The sequence below is a fragment of the Hyperoodon ampullatus genome (assembly GCF_949752795.1).
Source record: "Hyperoodon ampullatus genome assembly, chromosome: 9".
In the NCBI taxonomy this organism is placed as follows: Eukaryota; Metazoa; Chordata; class Mammalia; order Artiodactyla; family Ziphiidae; genus Hyperoodon; species Hyperoodon ampullatus.
The window spans coordinates 31,810,082-31,829,480 of record NC_136922.1 but is presented as its reverse complement, the minus strand read 5'-3'; the positions used below and the strand labels follow the sequence as shown (position 1 = coordinate 31,829,480).

The 19,399-nt window shown below is 40.3% G+C and overlaps 1 protein-coding gene across 1 annotated transcript in view; it reads right to left on the bottom strand.

Moving 5' to 3' along the window:
* Positions 1-19,399, bottom strand: part of GRM3 (glutamate metabotropic receptor 3) — a gene marked incomplete at both ends in the record, with an annotated part of 103,834 nt that overhangs the window by 68,614 nt on the left and 15,821 nt on the right. The window contains one exon of the mRNA XM_079711945.1: positions 13,230-14,085. Coding sequence (XP_079568071.1) covers positions 13,230-14,085 — 856 coding nt within the window. The remainder of the gene's footprint in view (positions 1-13,229; positions 14,086-19,399) is intronic.

Sequence of the window (19,399 nt, the reverse complement as noted above, 5' to 3'; positions counted from 1 at the left end):
TGTCCCAAAGGTCACGAATGTAGGCTAAACTTGTTTTTGAAGATTGTTAGTTATATTTTTTAAAAAAATGCTCTGAATATTTTCTTCAGCCTCCAGACACCTTTACTGGTGATGTCCTTGTAAATATACTACAGTGTCCCAAAGTCTGGACACATAGAGGAAACAGCATATTCATTGTACTTTTTTTTTTTCCAATTAGCAAGGTGGTAGAATCCATTTCTTTCATACTTTATTGGGGATGATTATGTTTTTCTTCTTCATAGACAGGATGGCTTTTCAAATGGATCAAGAAAAATTAAGGATTATGAAATAATAATCATAGTAATAACAGTAACCACCATATGAGCATAATAACAAGCAGCAGTAGCAGAAAGCTCAGGCCAAAGTGGACAATTAGTCTTTCTAGAGGCTCCTGTTCTCCATTGTGTGACCTTACAATGAGAATCATTTCTCAAGCTTCTAGGCTACCAAAGCACAGATGCATGATGCATAAACAAATAAGTAATCACATGAGTGGTGTCCTTTGGGGGTTTAGATCTTATTCTGGTGACCCCAGGAAGCTGACCAGAGACAAAGGGGCCAAAAAAATACAGGATATTTATCTTTACATTTTTGAAAATGCTTTTGATCAGCAGAGCTGGAACAAGTTTCTGTGCTTTTGTGGGAACTACAAATGTTCCAGGGGAGGAAGCGAGATCAAGAGCAGTTTGCTCTTTCAGGAACTTCAAAGCCCATTCATCTAAAGATGTGGCCATTACCATTTTGGCTTGCTCGCTGTGCCTTGGATGGCCCTGGACTTTTCAAGAGGAGAGCCTTGCTGGGTTGGGGCCAGCTCACACATATTCCTTAGAGTGCAGTGTCCCAGAAAATCTGCCCTTCCCAGCCTGTGCTCTGTGATTACCCCTCCAACCAGGAGGGAACTTTCTACCTACGGGAATGAGTCAGACACAGAGGTGAATGGGGCAGCAAGGCTGGACTACCCATTTTCTGCCTCTGCCCCTCTTTCATGTGTGGACGATTGTAAACATACGAACAAAGCTAGACCATCTCCGTGAGGCTCTGGGCCTCTGATCTCAGTAGTCTGTCTCTTTGCTGGTACCAGGAGATAAGTGTGCCACAAAAAAAAAAAAAAAAAAAAAAGAAAAGAAAGAAAGAAAGAAATAGAGAAAGAAAAGCAACTAACAAACGAATGAGCAAAAATCCTGTCACAGCTGTGTGTCCTACTATCCAGCCCATTATGACTACCAAGTCCAGCAGTAACAAGGAGATGCCCTCTTCACTTATAATTCAAGCCTTGGGAATAAGGCTTGAATTAAGATTTGTTCAGTGAATTTAGATTTATTCTGGACATAAGATACACAATGATTTTCCAATCCAAAGCAAAACTCAAAACCAAAATAGAACACAAAATTTAAGGCAAGACCCTACTATTGCAGCCCCACTAATTCTTTTTTTTAATTTTTATTTTATATTGGAGTATCATGGATTTACAATGATGTGTTAGTTTCAGGTGTACAGCAAAGTTATACCTATACATATATCCATTCTTTTTCAGATTCTTTTCCCATATCGGTTATACAGAATATTGAGTATAGTTCCCTGTGTTATACAGTAGGTCCTGTCGATTATCTGTTTTATGTATAGTAGTGTGCATATGTTAATTCCAACCTCGTAATTTATCTGCACCCCCCCACACACCTACTTTTCCCCTTTGGTAACCATAAGTTTGGTTTCTAAGTCTGTTTCTGTTTTGTAAATAAGTACATTTGTATCATTCTTTTAGATTCCACATATAAGTGATATATGATATTTGTCTTTCTTTGTCTGACTTACTTCACTTAGTATGAAAATCTCTAGGTCCATCCATCTTGCTGCAAATGGCATTATTTCATTCTTTTTTATGCAGCCCCACTAATTCTGCTTCTATACTTTGAGACTGTTCTGCGGACTGGCTGCTGGTATAAGCCCCATGAAGCTGGGACCCCATCTGTCTTGGTAACTGTTGGGTCCTCAGGTCCCAGCATAAAGTCTAAACTTATCTATGGAATCAATGGCTACATTCAGGACCTTATGGTTTGCTCTGTCACCTATTTATTATGTGATCTTGGATAAATTTCCTGTTGTGTAAAATTCTCAGTTTTTCCATTCTCAAACATTTTAGCCCAGGCCTGCAGATCACGCAAAGGAACATTATGAATGTTATTCCTAAGATAATGCATCCTTGACGCTGGCTGTGTCTTGGAGCACCTCTGGCAGCATGCACAGTAAGTGGGAGTGCTTTCTTTTTTCTTTTTGTTTGGGTGCACTCTAGTTACCACGTCACCCTGACAGGTGAGTTCACTTTTATGTGCTTCAGTAAGTGAAGATCATAATGCTGACATCCTGAATTTCCACCTCCGTCAAGTGAGGAGTAGAAGCAAGTTCATCTTTCAGGAAGGCCTTTTGTAACTCTATGATTTTAGTCTATTCCATTTTCTGGGACTCGTCTCAGAATAAAAAGTGAAAGAGGTTATATTGTACTGTGAACACATAAAATGACAGTGACATTGCATTTCTTTAAAAGTTTAATAGCCCTCTCTGTTTCCTCTGTTTGTGACTGCCTTGGGTGGTTTAAGCTTTCCTTTTACATGATGAGTGCATGGAAATTTATTCAAAATAATTTGGAAAAGTCTCGTGCCACGAAACATAATTCTCATTTAAATATTTATTTTAGAATTCAAGATGACTTGGCTCTTTCAGATGGAGAAATTTTACTAATAAAAAATGCTTTGAAGCTTTTTTTTTTTTTTTTTTTAATATCCTAAGGTGTAGAGTCTAAGGCTCAGCTTCCAAAGTTTGGGTGTTTTATGAATCACCTTAGCTCCAAATAATTGAGAAAGTGTCCCAGGAGCATTAAAGGGATAATAAAAAGGAGCACAGGAAGAAACGTATTTTGAACTTATTTACTGATCGTCTTTCATTCCTTTAATAAACATTCCATTAATAGTGAGAGTATGTCAGAAATTGTGTTAGGTGTTTGGGATCAAAGTCCTCAACTTCCCAGAGTTCTTGTGTTACGTATAAAAGCAGCACTGGATCTGATGACTTGGATTTCAACCTTGTTCCCTGCCACTAACCAGATGATGATCTTGGGCAAATCACTTTCACTTTTGGGGCTTCATCTATAAAACAGGGACAAACAAGAGATCCACTGCTAACGCTCTTTGGTTTTAAATTTGCCTCAAATACGAAGATAGAACATAACTAATGGACGGTGCTTAGGTTAAAAAAAAAGCCAGCCATTCTAGAAGGCATATACTTTTCTTTCTTGAAATTAATTTGTTAATGAAAAAAACATACACATTTAATTTTCACAAAAAAGTCACATTGTAAATCTATCGACTGTTTTTCTCATTATGTATTCCTTCAGTAAACATTGATATAATGTGCAACTCTGTACCCGAAAATGTGTTGGGTATTTGAGATCAGAGATGAAACATATGTTCTCTGCCTTGGAAAAAGCTCACAATCTAGTAATGGAGATAGAGAAGGAAATATGAATTTGGGTGTTAAGTGCTATTTATAATCAACAAATATTTACTGAACATCTATTATGCTTGGGCTACATCAGTGAATAAAACCGACAATAATTTCTATTTTCATGGAGTTTATATTCAAGTGTGAAGATCAAACAATAAAGAATAAACATGAAAATGTTCATGTGGTATGAGAGAAGGTGAAAAAATCATGGAGTAAATAAAATTAGAGCAGGTTAAAGGGAAATGGTGGGGTTGGAGGCAGAGAGTTGCAGTCTTAAGAAGGATTGCCAGGTGGGTCTCAATAAGAGGCTGGGGTTTAAGTAAAGCTTGACGGAAGTAAGATGTCTGGGGAAAGGGCATTACAATCAGAGGGAACTGGGGGTGGGAAAGCCCTAAGTTTGGAAACAAAGGTGGCTGGAGTGAAGTGAGCAAGAGGGAGAGTAAAAGGTGATGACAGAGGAGCAGCAAGGGATTGCGGGGGGAGGGCAGATCAGGTAGGACCTTGTAGAACATTGTAAGGACTTTGACTTTGACTGTGAGTGACATGGGGGAACTCCCTAAGAGGTTTTGAGCAGAGGAGTGACTCGTTCTGGCTTACACTATAAAAGGGCATCCTGGCTGTTGTGTTGTGGCTGTGTTGGAGGTGGCCAAGAGTAAATCAATTTGGAGACTATTCTAGGGATGCAGTGTTGAGGTGTTGCTGGCTTGGACCAGGGTAGTAGCAGTTGAGATGGAATAAGTGAAGGTGCTAGATAGGGCAGAAGGGGCTGGGGTGAGAGTGTTCTAGGTGGAGGAAGCAGCATAGACAGAGGGGACAAAGGCAAAAATAAAGGTGCATGCTTGGCGAACTGCAAGTAGTCTTAATGGAAGGAAGGGTGAATGCTGCGTGTGTGGCAGGAGATGAGTCTAGAGAGGTCATTAGATCTTACGCCAGGAGAATTTACTGTTTAGAAGAATCTTTAGCAAAGCATACTCTGCCAAATCTCTTTTGCAAAAGGAATATTCATATTGGGTTAACTTCAAGGAATACTCATGGTGGCCATTGCTGGAACTTGCTAGTAGGGATATACCAAGGGACAGAGGAGTATTCTCAGGAGGCTTAGCTCTTCCATCCTGAGAGGGCTAGAGCTCTAAGGGCATTGGCTACAACTGTCTGTCAGAAGAATCCCGGAGTAAATGCGTGGACTACAAGCAGCTGGCTGGAAGGGGACTTTTTTGATCTGAGCAAAGATTGTGTAGTGTTTGCTAAGCATTCACTATTGTGCCTAGTCCACTACCTCAATATTCAAGTTAGAAAATCAGAGCTACTACTTCAGAAAAAAAATGTAAAACAGACGTGCTTTTCAATAGCTGACTAGGTTAGCCTTATTATTTAATATACATATTTAGCTAATTCATCATCTCAGTATCCTCAAGTAGTAAGGCATTTTCTTATCCAAGTCTCACTGCTATGCATATGTACCTGGTGGCTGGTCTAAATTCCCTCTTTTCTGTAGTTGGAGTCTGTTTTTCACCCTTCTATTCTCCTCAGAGAAGGAGAATGATTGGCAATTTTGAGCAAATTGAGAAGGTGAAAATAGCACTTTGTGGTCAGGTCTGCACAGCCAAACTAAATTGTAGAATCAAAGTCAGTAATTGAACAAGTAGGCAAAAAGAAGATCCTGTTGGGTGATCCTCTCGGCCTGAACCAAGATGGTGGAGTAGAAGGATGTGCTCTCACTCCCTCTTGTGAGAACACCAGAATCACAACTAGCTGCTGGACAATCATCGACAGGAGGACACTAGAACTCACCAAAACAGATACCCCCACATCCAAAGACAAAGGAGAAGCCATAATGAGACAGTAGGAGGGGCTCAATCACAGTAAAATCAAATCCCATAACTGCTGGGTGGGTGACTCACAGACTGGAGAACACTATACCACAGAAGTCCACCCACTGGAGTGAAGGTTCTGAGCGCCACCTCAGGCTGCCCAACCTGGGGGTCCAGCACTGGGAGGAGGAATTCTAGAGAATCAGACTTTGAGTGCTAGTGGGATTTGATTGTAGGACTTCAACAGGACTGGGGGAAACAGAGACTACACTCTTGGAGGGCACACACAAAGTAGTGTGAGCATGGGAACCCAGGGGAAGGAGCAGTGACCCCATAGGAGACTGAACCAGACCTACCTGCTAGTGTTGGAGGGCCTCCTGCAGAGGCAGGGGGTGGCTGTGGCTGACCGTGGGGACAAGGACACTGGCAGCAGAAGTTCTGGGAAGTACTCCTTGGCGTGAGCCCTCCCAGAGTCTGCCATTAGCCCCATCAAAGAGCCCAGGTAGGCTCCAGTTTTGGGTTGCCTCAGGCCAAACAACCAACAGGGAGGGCACCCAGCCCCACCCATCAGCAGTCAGGGGGATTAAAGTTTTACTAAGCTCTGCCCACCAGAGCAACAGTCAGCTCTACCCACCACCAGTCCCTCCCATCAGGAAACTTGCACAAACCTCTTAGATAGCCTCATCCACCAGAGGGCAGACAGCAGAAGCAAGAAGAACTACAGTCCTGCAACCTGTGGAACAAAAACCACATTCACAGAAAGATAGACAAGATGAAAAGGCAGAGGGCTATGTACCAGATGAAGGAACAAGATAAAACCCCAGAAAAACAACTAAATGAAGTGGAGATAGGCAACCTTCCAGAAAAAGAATTCAGAATAATGATAGTGAAGATGATCCAGGACCACGGAAAAAGAATGGAGGCAAAGATCGAGAAGATGCAAGAAATGTTTAACAAAGACCTAGAAGAATTAAAGAACAAACAAACAGAGATGAATAATACAATAACTGAAATGAAAACTACACTAGAAGGAATCAATAGCAGAATAACTGGGGCAGACGAATGGACAAGTGACCTGGAAGACAGAATGGTGGAATTCACTGCTGCAGAACAGAGTAAAGAAAAAAGAATGAAAAGAAATGAAAAGAGCCTAAGAGACCTCTGGGACAACATTATATGAAACAACATTCGCATTATAGGGGTCCCAGAAGGAGAAGAGAGAGAGAAAGGACCTGAGAAAATATCTGAAGAGATTATAGTCGAAAACTTCCCTAACATGGGAAAGGAAATAGCCACCCAAGTCCAGGAAGCACAGAGAGTCCCATACAAGATACACCCAAGGAGAAACACGCTGAGACACATAGTAATCAAATGGGCAAAAAGTAAAGACAAAGAAAAATTATTGAAAGCAGCAAGGGAAAAATGACAAATAACATACAAGGGAACTCCCATAAGGTTAACAGCTGATTTCTCAGCAGAAACTCTACAAGCCAGAAGGGAGTGGCATGATATACTTAAAGTGATGAAAGGAAAGAACCTACAATCAAGATTACTCTACCCGGCAAGGATCTCATTCAGATTCGATGGAGAAATCAAAAGCTTTACAGACAAGCAAAAGCTAAGAGAATGCAGCACCACCAAACCAGCTCTACAACAAATGCTAAATGAACTATAAGTAGGAAACACAAGAGAAGAAAAGGACCTACAAAAACAAACTGAAAACAATCAAGAAAATGGTCATAGGAACATGCATATCAATAATTACCTTAAACGTGAATGGATTAAATGCTCCAACCAAAAGACACAGGCTTGCTGAATGGATACAAAAACAAGACCCATCTACATGCTGTCTACAAGAGACCCACTTCAGACCCAGGGACACATACAGACTGAAAGTGAGGGGATGGAAAAAGATATTCCATGCAAATGAAAATCAAAGCTGGAGTAGCAATACTCATATCAGATCAAATAGACTTTAAAATAAAGAATGTTACAAGAGACAAGGAAGGACACTACATAATGATCAAGGGATCAATCCCAGAAGAAGATATAACAATTATAAATATATATGCACCCAACATAGGATCACCTCAATATATAAGGCAACTGCTAACAGCTATAAAAGAGGAAACTGACAGTAGCACAATAATAGTGGGGGACTTTAACACCTCATTTACACCAATGGACAGATCATCCACACAGAAAATTAATAAGGAAACACACGCTATAAATGACACAATAAACCAGATAGATTTAATTGGTATTTATAGAACATTCCATCCAAAAACAACAGATTACACTTCCTTCTCAAGTGCGCACGGAACATTCTCTAGGATAGATCCCATCTTGGGTCACAAATCCAGCCTCAGTAAATTTAAGAAAATTAAAATCATTTCAAGCATCTTTTCTGACCACAACACTATGAGATTAGAAATCAATTACAGGGGAAAAAAACCATATGAAACACAAACACATGGAGGCTAAACAATACGTTACTAAATAACCAAGAGATCACTGAAGAAATCAAAGAGGAAATCAAAAAATACCTAGAGATAAATGACAATGAAAACACGACGATCCAAAACCTATGGGAGGCAGCAAAAGCAGTTCTAAGAGGGAAGTTTATAGCTATACAAGCCTATGTCAAGAAACAAGGAAAATCTCAAACGAACAATCTAACCTTACACCTAAAGGAACTAGAGACAGAAGGACAAACAAAACTGGAAGTTAGCAGAAAGAGAGAAATCATAAAGATCAGAGCAGAAATAAATGAAATAGAAACAAAGAAAACAATAGCAAAGGTCAATAAAACTAAAAGCTGGTTTTTGAGAAGATAAATAAAATTGATAACCCATTAGCCAGACTCATCAAGAAAAAGAGGGAGAGGACTCAAATCAATAAAATTAGAAATGGAAAAGGAGAAGTTACAACAGACACGGCAGTAATACAAAACATCTTAAGAGACTACTACAAGCAACTCTATGCCAATAAAATGGACAACCTGGAAGAAATGGACAAATTCTTAAAAAGGTATAACCTTCCAAGACTGAACCAGGAAGAGATAGAAAATATGAACAGACCAATCAGAAGCAAAGAAATTGAAACTGTGATTAAAAATCTTCCAACAAACAAAAGTCCAGGACCAGATGGCTTCACAGGTGAATTCTATCAAACATTTAGAGAAGAGCTAACACCCATCCTTCTCAAACTCTTCCAAAAAACTGCAGAGGAAGGAACACTCCCAAACACATTCTATGAGGCCACAATCACCCTGATACCAAAACCAGACAAAGATACTACAAAAAAAGATAATTACACACTAATATCACTGATGAATATAGATGCAAAAATCCTCAACAAAATGCTAGCAAAGGGAATCCAACAACACATTAAAAGGATTATACTCCATGATTAAGTCGGATTCATCCCAGGGATGCAAAGATTCTTCAATACACGCAAATCAATCAATGTGATACACCATATTAACAAACTGAAGAAGAAAATCCATATGATCATCTCAATAGATGCAGAAAAAGCTTTTGACAAAATTCAACACCGATTTATGATAAAAACTCTCCAGAAAGTGGGCATAGAGTGAACCTACCTCAACATAATAAATGCCATATACGACAAACCCACAGAAAACATCATTCTCAATGGTGAAAAACTGAAAGCATTTCCTCTAAGATCAGGAACAAGACAAGGATGTCCACTCTCACAACTATTATTCAACATAGTTTTGGAAGACCTAGCCATGGGAATCAGGGAAGAAAAAGAAAGAAAAAGAATACAAATTGGAAAAGAAGAAGTAAAAGTGTCACTATTTGCAGATGACATGATACTATACATAAAAAATCCTAAAGATGCCACCAGAAAACTACTAGACCTAATCTATGAACTTGGTAAAGTTGCAGGATACAAAATTGATGCACAGAAATCTCTTGCATTCCTATACACTAATGATGAAAAATCTGAAAGAGAACTTAAGGAAACACTCCCATTTACCACTGCAACAAAAAGAATAAAATACCTAGGAATAAACCTACCTAGGGAGACAAAAGACCTGTATGCAGAAAACTATAAGACACTGATGAAAGAAATGAAAGATGATACACACAGATGGAGAGATATACCATGTTCTTGGATTGGAAGAATCAATATTGTGAAAATGACTATACTACCCAAAGCAATCTACAGATTCAATGCAATCCCTATCAAATTACCAATGGCATTTTTTACAGAACTAGAACAAAATAGCTTGAAATTTGTATGGAGACACAAAAGACCCCGAATAGCCAAAGCAGTCTTGAGGGAAAAATGCGGAGCTGGAGGAATCAGACTCCCTGAATTCAGAGTATAGTAGAAAGCTACAGTAATCAAGACAATATGGTACTGGCACAAAAACAGAAACATAGATCAATGGAACAAGATAGAAAGCCCAGAGATAAACCCACGCACCTATGGTCAACTAATATATGACAAAGGAGGCAAGGATATACAATGGAGAAAAGATAGTCTCTTCAATAAGTGGTGCTGGGAAAACTGGACAGCTACATGTAAAACAATGAAATTAGGCCATTCCCTAACACCATACACAAAAATAAACTGAAAATGGATTAAAGACCTAAATGTAAGGCCAGACGCTACTAAACTCTTAGAGGAAAACATAGGCAGAACACTCTATGACATAAGTCACAGCAAGATCCTTTTTGACCCACCTCCTAGAGAAATGGAAATAAAAACAAAAGTAAACAAATGGGACCTAATGAAACTTCAAAGCTTTTGTACAGCAAAGGAAACCATAAATAAGACCAAAAGACAACCCTCAGAATGGGAGAAAATATTTGCAAACGAATCAGCGGACAAAGGATTAATCTCCCAAATATATAAACAGCTCAGGCAGCTCAAAATTAAAAAAACAAACAACCCAATCCAAAAATGGGCAAAAGACTTAAATAGACATTTCTCGGAAGAAGACATACAGATGGCCAAGTAGCACATGAAAAGCTGCTCAACATCACTAATTATTAGAGAAATGCAAATCAAAACTACAATGAGGTATCACCTCACACCAGTTAGAATGAGCATCATCGGAAAATCTACAAAGAACAAATACTGTAGAGGGTGTGGAGAAAAGGGAACCCTGTTGCACTGTTGGTGGGAATGTAAATTGATACAGTCAATATGGAGAACAGTATGGAGCTTCCTTAAAAAACTAAAAATAGGGGGCTCCCCTGGTGGCGCAGTGGTTGAGAGTCCGCCTGCCGATGCAGGGGACACGGGTTCGTGCCCCGGTCTGGGAAGATCCCACATGCCGCGGAGCGGTTGGGCCCGTGAGCCATGGCCGTTGAGCCTGCGCGTCCGGAGCCTGTGCTCCGCAATGGGAGAGGCCACAACAGTGAGAGGCCCACGTACAGCAAAAAAAAAAAAAAAAAAAAAAAAACTAAAAATAGAATTACCATATGATCCAGCAATCCCACTACTGGGCATATACCCTGAGAAAACCATAATTCAAAAAGACACATGCACCCCGGTGTTCATTGCAGCACTGTTTATAATATCCAGGTCATGGAAGCAACATAAATGCCCATTCACAGACGAATGGATAAAGAAGATGTGGTACATATATACAATGGAATATTACTCAGCCATAAAAAGGAATGAAATTGGGTCATTTGTTGAGACGTGGATGGATCTAGAGACTGTCATACAGAGCGACGTAAGTCAGAAAGGGAAAAACAGATATCGTATATTAACACATGTATATGGAACCTAAAAAAATGGTACAGATGAACCGGTTTGCAGGGCAGAAGTGGAGACACAGATGTAGAGAACAAACGTATGGACACCAAGTGGGGAAAGTGGCGGGGGGTGGTGGTGGTGGTGTGATGAATCGGGCGATTGGGATTGACATGTATACACTGATGTGTATAAAACTGATGTCTAATAAGAACCTGCTGTATACAAAAATAAAATAAAATCCAAAAATGAAAAAAAAAGGTCCTGTTGTTTTATTTATCCAAATGGCCTTATTTCTTCACTTTTCTTTGCCATTTAAGACTCAGTCAGTGAAATGAAGGAAAATATTTTGCTTACAGATAACACCTTGTAAAGGCTCTCTGAAATCCAAGAGGTTTCTTTCTATTAGCTGTTGATGAGTGGATATATTTGTATATTTGCATACTAGAATAACAGAGTTAATTAATACTTGTGGTGCATAAAGATAAATGGCTACCCCAAGGGCAGTCTGAAAGGGGAGAAGGGTGCTAATCTTATTCATCTTTAAGAATTAAGTGCATTGTAGATGCTATTTATAGATACCTGGGAGTTCATTTATATTTAGAGTAAAGATATTCTTTTTTACTGACTGTGGTGCAATCTTATATTCTGGAGATGTCAGTGTGAACGATCTGGGATTTTGAGATAAATCCTGAACAAACAAATAAATAAATAAATATATGGAGAACACACACACACACATTCCTATATGGAATATACCTGTGGGAGTACAGGGCACAGCAAAGTTTTAATCTTTACCATTCACAGTGGTCATTCTAATGATAAAGATGGTATCCGTCAGATGAATAGGAGGAAATACTGACATAATTGATCTCCGCTACTTTTGGCTCCCTCTGGGTGGAATGAAGAAAGGATGTGCAAAAATGCAGTCTGGTAATTTTTGTGCTTATTTTCAAGGCTAGTTTAGGGGTTAGAGTTCTAGAATAGGAGCCAGTTGTCATGAGGTCTTTTCTCAGTACTACCAGTGATTTTTCAGGCCGTTTGACTTCTGAGTGATTATCTGTAAGGGAGATGTGAGAACTGCCACTTGCTCCAATGATAGTATGATTTGAGCATACAAAATTCCATGTCTTGGATGATAAATCAATTGAAACAGACTCTGCAGACTAGAATGATGCCCTAGTGGCATGGGAGATGATTAGCAATTTAGACAATGAAAGCATTTTATCATTGTAATATTTTTGGCATCAAAATCTTTTGTGCCCAATAATATTACTTACCATTTTAGGATTTAGGATTAAGCTAAAATCCCCAAAACTGGTACCTTAATGCACTGATATCACATGCATCTTAGAAGAGAATACAGTTCTAAAGATTTCTTGCTGTTTACATATTAGTAGTGCATTAAAACACAGTGCTATTTTGAGAAATGTTTAGACCATATTTATAAAGAAATGAAGGAGCAGCAATAGCCACTTTGAATACACCTTTGGATGTTCACGTCTGTATCAGAATGACTTCCATCAGTCTTCAGTTTGCTTAAAGTCAAGCTCCCAGGAAAAACAGTTTCATTTCATAACATCATTTGAGAAAATCCACAGCTCTTAATACTGACATGGAACTGTTACTGTACAGCAGAAGACATAAACTCAAATGCCTGGAATCACCATGCTCTGAGTATCTTTACCTCTCCCTCCCTAATTAGGCTCTGGGAAAAGACTGACTTTTTCCTCTCCCCAACTGAGAAAGTTACGAGATTCTTTTGGTCAAGTCTCCCAGAAGGAAAGCTTGGAAGTTCATGTCCCTTAGAGAGTTGCCAATTCTGCTAAAGAAGATTAAATGCCCATATCACACGTGTCATATCCTATAGCTAATCACAAGAAAGAGAATAAATGTAGCATGGCCCGCGTCTAGGCAGCTACCACAGATCAATCCAGCCTAGGGGGCCTTTCAATTTTATATGGTGTACCAGCCAAGATATTCACTCAAAAATAAGTAAGAACATCAAAAAGCCATTGTATTGCATCTTGGAATATTTCACAGTTTGAACCCCTTGTGTAGCTCTGAAAAAAAAGATTTCTTAGTCGGGGGCAGAGGTATTTGATTCCTCTTTGATTCACTGTTCGCACCATAGAAGATGATTAAAGGCTCCTCACTTACCCGTGAAGTTGATTTTCAGCAAGTAATCCTTGTACAACTTCTTCCCGTCCAGGATCCTCATGGCGTCGCAGAGCTTGGTGGTGTTGGGACAGAGGGTGCGCTGCATTTTGTGCAGGGCATGGGCCATGGCGTACACCGCGTTCACCACGAACATGATCTTGGATTCTTGCTCGTAGTTGCTGCTGTCGATGGCCAGGTGCTTGTCGCAAGGGCGCCGGTGGTTGTGCTTGTTCTGGAGGCTACACTGGAACTTCTGCTCCCAGAAGTCCCGGAACCAGGGGTTGCGGTGGTTGCTGTAGGGGCTGAGGCTCTGGAAGTAGCGGTCGAACTGGCGGATGCGCTGGGAGGCTAGCTCCAGGGTGATGGCGCCGTCGGCCACGTGCTCGCTGCCCTTGACGATGCTCTCCTGCGCGCCCCAGCCGTCGCTTGCCACCCAGGTGAAGGAGGTGTTGGCGCGGCTGGCGGCGGCGATGAGCTCGCGCGAGTCGTCGCTGCGCATGAAGAGGACCACGACGCGCGCGTTGGGCTTCTGCAGGAGCTCGCGGATCACGCTGTCGTAGGACTTGCGGATGTTGGAGCGCCCCACCTTCTCCGACGTGGCGATGCAGATGTTGCGCATGCGGGCTTCCTGCTCGAACGCCTCGATCCCTGTCTCCCCGTAATCGCCCTCGGAGGCCACAGTGGACACGTAGGTCCAGTTGAAGAAACGCAAGATCTCGGCCATGGCTTTGGCCTGGTAGAAGTCGGGGGGCACGGTCCTGGCAAAATAATCATAGCGCGACTTGTCGCTGAGCTTGGCGCTGGTGGACGCATAGCTTATCTGCGGGATCTGGAACAGCCTCAGCAGGTTGGCCACCTGGGGGAGGGAGACAGGGGAGGTACCATTTTTAGAAACCCGGAGGTAACTGACTGTACATGAAAGATGAAGGATAGCAGGCCTTTACCCAGCTCCCTTTTCACCTCTAGATCGCTGAGCTTTTCTGGACGCTTTGCCAGATACTTCCCTGGATACTGTATTTGGAGTATTAGGAAGTAGGTCCCAAACAGGTAATTCAAGGGTGGGGAAAAGATAAAGAGAAATGAGAAAGACACTCCTCTTTCTCTCCTAGACTTTATAATAGACGCTGGACCAGGATTCATCCTGTTCAGGTGTCCCAGTGAGGTTGTTTTAAGTTTCTGGGGTCCTCTTATAACTCAGTCTAACAATGAACTACAGTGAATTGGCCAAATTAGGTTTTTAGACAACTTGGCTGCAGCTGTATAGAAAGAGGCTGGGTGTTGTCTAATTCTCACTTCCCCCTCTTTTGCTAAAAACAGCAGTCTCTGAAAGAGTTTAATTTGGGAACTGTATACCACATGGACAGTCCACATTAGACATTTATTATCTAGGTTAAGCCAAAACAAAAAAAAATCCTTTTTTTTTTGGTCCATGCCAAAGTTTAGGCATATGACTTTCTAAACTTCTGACGAGCTTGACCAACATTTTCTTTGCCTTTTCAACATTTTGTTTCTGTTTGGACTATACACAGTCCAAGGATACAAATGCTATTCTTATGATATTTTTGATTAAAAAGCAAATAAGGAAGTATCGAGGACCTGGTCAAAAAAAGAACCATTTACTTTAAAATGTTTACTTATTTCGAATAAAGAATGTAAAATTGGGGGCTTCCCTGGTGGCACAGTGGTTGAGAGTCTGCCTGCCGATGCAGGGGACACGGGTTCGTGCCCCAGTCCGGGAAGATCCCACATGCCGCAGAGCGGCTGGGCCCGTGAGCCATGGCCGCTGAGCCTGCGCGTCTGGAGCCTGTGCTCTGCAACAGGAGAGGCCACAACAGTGAGAGGCCCGCGTACCGGAAAAAAAAAAGTAAAATTGTTATAATTTACCTGTCAATAATATTTCACTGTTTTTATTTATTACAGAATAAAAAAGGAAAGTGACACTAGCATATCAAGGAACATTTTATGCTTAGAGTATTTGTGAAATTTGTACATTTTAAAATATTTACACAGATTATATGTAAATCTAATCAGTTTGTTTTTGTTTTTCCTGGCTACCTACCTCACGTATTCTGAACATTTCTATCTCTTCACTGACTTCAGTTACATAATATACTAAGTGGACTTCAATTGGAAACAACGTTGAATATTCCAATATACTCTACGAGTACTTTGAAGTTTCCCTTCTGGAAATTTTGGTTTCAGGTTTATATTTGACATGTAGGAAGCACAGCTTGAAATAGGCAGCTGTTAGCAAAGAGCACAAGTACTATCAAACAACTGACAGCTGAGTCCTGGTTAATCATCATTTCATCTGGCAACAGAAACCAACAGCCAAATTCATACCCAGCCACGTGGCATGTTCTTAGAGATCGTGCCTGCTATTAAAACCAACCCTTAATGTGGCCCAGAGCTATCAAAAATGTTTTTCATATTTTTTCAAATCCTGGTACCTCTCACGTAACTACAAAGAGAACAGCAAGAAAATCTGGTGCTTAGCACACAATATAATGCAGATTTAGGATCCAGATATTTTTTGCATTTGGTAAAGACTCTTTTTTAATATATATCCTAGGATGTGAGTGAATTTTGGGGAATGGAGGTGAGTGGATGGATGCAGGCTAGTATGCCATTTACTTTTTCTTTTCTCACGCCTAGACACCCTGAACAAAATGACCTCTATTGGTTCATTTGAACAGGGGGGTGTTGCTTGTTTACTCAGTCTGATTGAGATGGCACTGAGCCAGTACTGTCATCACTTCTGTACTGAGTACCTGGCTTCTTTCGGATGCAAGTACCACTGTGGCAGACTGGTGATAAGAGCCCTGTCTGTGCATGGGCTTGGCTTGATTCTGGAGTTTCTGGGTGACACTGGAGAGGTCATCTCTTCTGGATGCTACAGTTTTCTAATCTTCAGGTTCTATTCATCAGGACCTGAACCCCTCAGGGAGGCAGAGAATGAAAGCACCTGAAAAATGCCCAGAGACATCATTTTCTGGCATCTAGGAACCACAGTGAAAGGGTCCTAAACTGCTGAAACTTTTTTCTCCCGGAGGGATATGAGTAATGAAAAGCTGCTGAAGAAAAAAGTTCTTGTCTTTTGACGGATAGGGTCCTGTGGCTTCATTCTACCTCTCCAGGATATCTGAGAACAATTTACAAACAAGGCAGACTGTACAAGACAGTGAAGTAGCCATAGAATGATGGAAATATGGAGAAGGTTCTCTGGGCTGGGAAGGAGCACAGTGAGCTGTAACATGGGTGGGAAGATGGTGGGTTAGAATAAAACTGCAACTATTGCCATCATCTTAAGAGTAGTTATCTGATATACACACTACTGTATATAAAATAGATAAACAATACAGACCTACTGTATAGCGCAGGGAACTATATTCAATATCTTGTAATAACCTATCATGGGAAAGAATCTGAAGAAGAATATATATATACACATATATATCTGAATCACTTTGCTACACATCTGAAACTAACACAACTTTATAAATCAACTCTACTTCAATAATAAAAAGAATAGTTATGTGTGTGTGTTTAATGAGGAAACTACAGCCTACTTTAGAAAAAGGAGGCATATTTAGTGAGTTGAACATGAGAATGGAACACTCATAAAGAAATAAGTGTAATCTCAATTGTATTACCTATATTAAATAGCATGGAGCAATCATATAGTCAAAATTATAATGTTCAGAGTTACATCAGAAACACATGTGATGCATATGAATGATAGAACAAAGTGTTGAAGTCCTTTTGTCATGGTGAACTGTTCATTTTAAAACTAGTTTCCTTAGATTATAAGAGTCAAAATGCTTAATGCAAAAAGTAAATACTACAGAAATCAGCAGATTATAAATCTCCCTTCCTTTCCCTCCCTCACCCACCCCAACCTGATTTCTAGAGAAGAATAAAGTTCTTTGTTTGGTTTGTGCATTTTCAGAATGTATTTATACTGTTGTAAAACCAGTTGCTAATGTACTGGGTATTTATGTGTATATTTTCTCCTTTGATATTCACAACTGCGTTTTATGATGGATATTGTTTTCTCCATTTTAGAGATGCACAAACTGAGTTCTGCTAGATGAAGAAACTTGTTCATAATGATATGATTAGAAAGTGAGGGCAAAATCAAGATTCAGAAGCAGGTCTTTTGACCTTAAGGACCCTGGCTGTCCTCTCATCACCTCCTGTCTGCTGTCTTCTGTGTGACTTCGAATCTGAGGTCTGAAGCACAGAAAGACACCCACGTAGGAAGAATAGGTGGGAGGAAGTGAAGCAGTGTTGTGGTTTACTCCATGGATCACCTAATTGCTATTAGGAGCTTCCTTTTTAACATAAAACTTAAAACTAGGGTTGGGGGATAGCCAGATAATTGTCAGCTGGGTGTTTCCTGCCTCATTTGCCTAAAAACTGGGTATCTGAAATGTTCCTGACTTGCTTTGCTGGCCATATGGTTTCTTCTGTGAAACCATGAAGAAATAAGGGGACTCCTACATTGGACATCATTTTAAAAATAAAAGATCGTTTTAGGATGGGGAAATAATGTAGACTTTTGGCAGAAAGTTACCCAATTATAGTTTTAGTAGGAGTGGAGGAAGGAAAAAAGATCTAGTTATATCCTTTAGGAAAAAACCACTTTAAAAGTCGAGATATACTTCTCATGGTTAGAAACTCTAATAAAAAGGTATATAGCTTAAGAGCAATATGAAGACTTAAAAAATAATTCAGACAACACATAATAGTCTCAATAAGACACAAGAGACAAGACCTCCAAAGAAGCCACTGGGTTGCTAGGCTCCAATGGGGCATTTGAGTGTTGAAAGGACTAGTGAGAGGATGAAAGCTGTAGGTGTGTTAGGTCCTTGGGCAGCCTCGTGGACCACGTAAAAGATTGGCAGGAACCTGTGAAGATTAGGGAGACTAAAGCACAGAATGTGAAAATGGAGTGATTTTTGTTGTTGTTGTTGTTCTTTTTTTTAAATTACATTTTAGGAGAAGGTGTGGTGAGAAGAGAGAATCGCTGGATGAGAGAGCAGTTTCCAAAAGAGTGAAAGAAAGACACTGCCCAGTGTCTTTCTTGCTCCTAAGTGAGAATGTTTCCTAATCTGGAAATGGTGAAGCAAATATATGAAAAAGTTCTCTCGCACCCAAGTAGGAGAGAAGACCAAAAGAAAAGCCCATAATCAAGTAAGTTTGCCTCCAGTTCTGAGTTCTGGAAGAAATTGCAGATTAAATTAGATAATCATTATTAATAATTTCTGAGAAACCAATAATGGGAGGACTGTCAGAGGGTAAAAATGGAGGAGTAAGGGCAAATTCAGCAAATATAAATCAGGAATAAATATAAATCAATAACCATGATACACTTTGGTAATTTTCTAAAATAGAGTTTCCAGTAGAGAGCAAGCAGGCACTTAGAAATGAACAAGATGGTTACAAGGAATCAGCATGGATTCACTAAGAATGAGTTTCACTAGAGTCTTTTTTTTTTTTTTTTTTTTTTTTTTTTTTTTTTGCGGTACACCGGCCTGTCACTGTTGTGGCCTCTCCCGTTGCGGAGCACAGGCTCCGGACGCGCAGGCTCAGTGGCCATGGCTCACGGGCCCAGCCGCTCCGCGGCATGTGGGATCTTCCCAGAGCGGGGCACGAACCTGTGTCCCCTGCATTGGCAGGCAGACTCTCAACCACTGCGCCACCAGGGAAGCCCCTCACTAGAGTCTTTTCAACATTAGTTGAACCATTTAGGGAGGAGTTGTAGCCATGGCCTGTGACTTCAATGGATATTGGTGACATTACTTGGACTCTTGTAAAAAAGGGAAAATGATAGGTATTGGTTCAAAAAGTTAAATATACTAAAAGAGAGCAGCTTGGAAGAAAGTCTGTATGAGGTGGTCAAGTGAGATTAAATTTTTATCAATGACTTTGGAAAAAGATATAAATAAGCTCTAAGATCATTACATTTTAGAGCTAGAAGAAGCCATGAAGATAATCTAAGCCTTTTGCTTTATAGGTGAGGAAACTGAAGCTCACAGAGTGAAGTGAATTTCCAAAATTTACACAACCAATAAGCAAAAAATTAAGATCAGAGCCCAGTCTCTTGATTTTTCCAAAGGTCTAGCCTCCTTCTCTGGCAATAAGGTGGTATTACATAGGGAGAGATG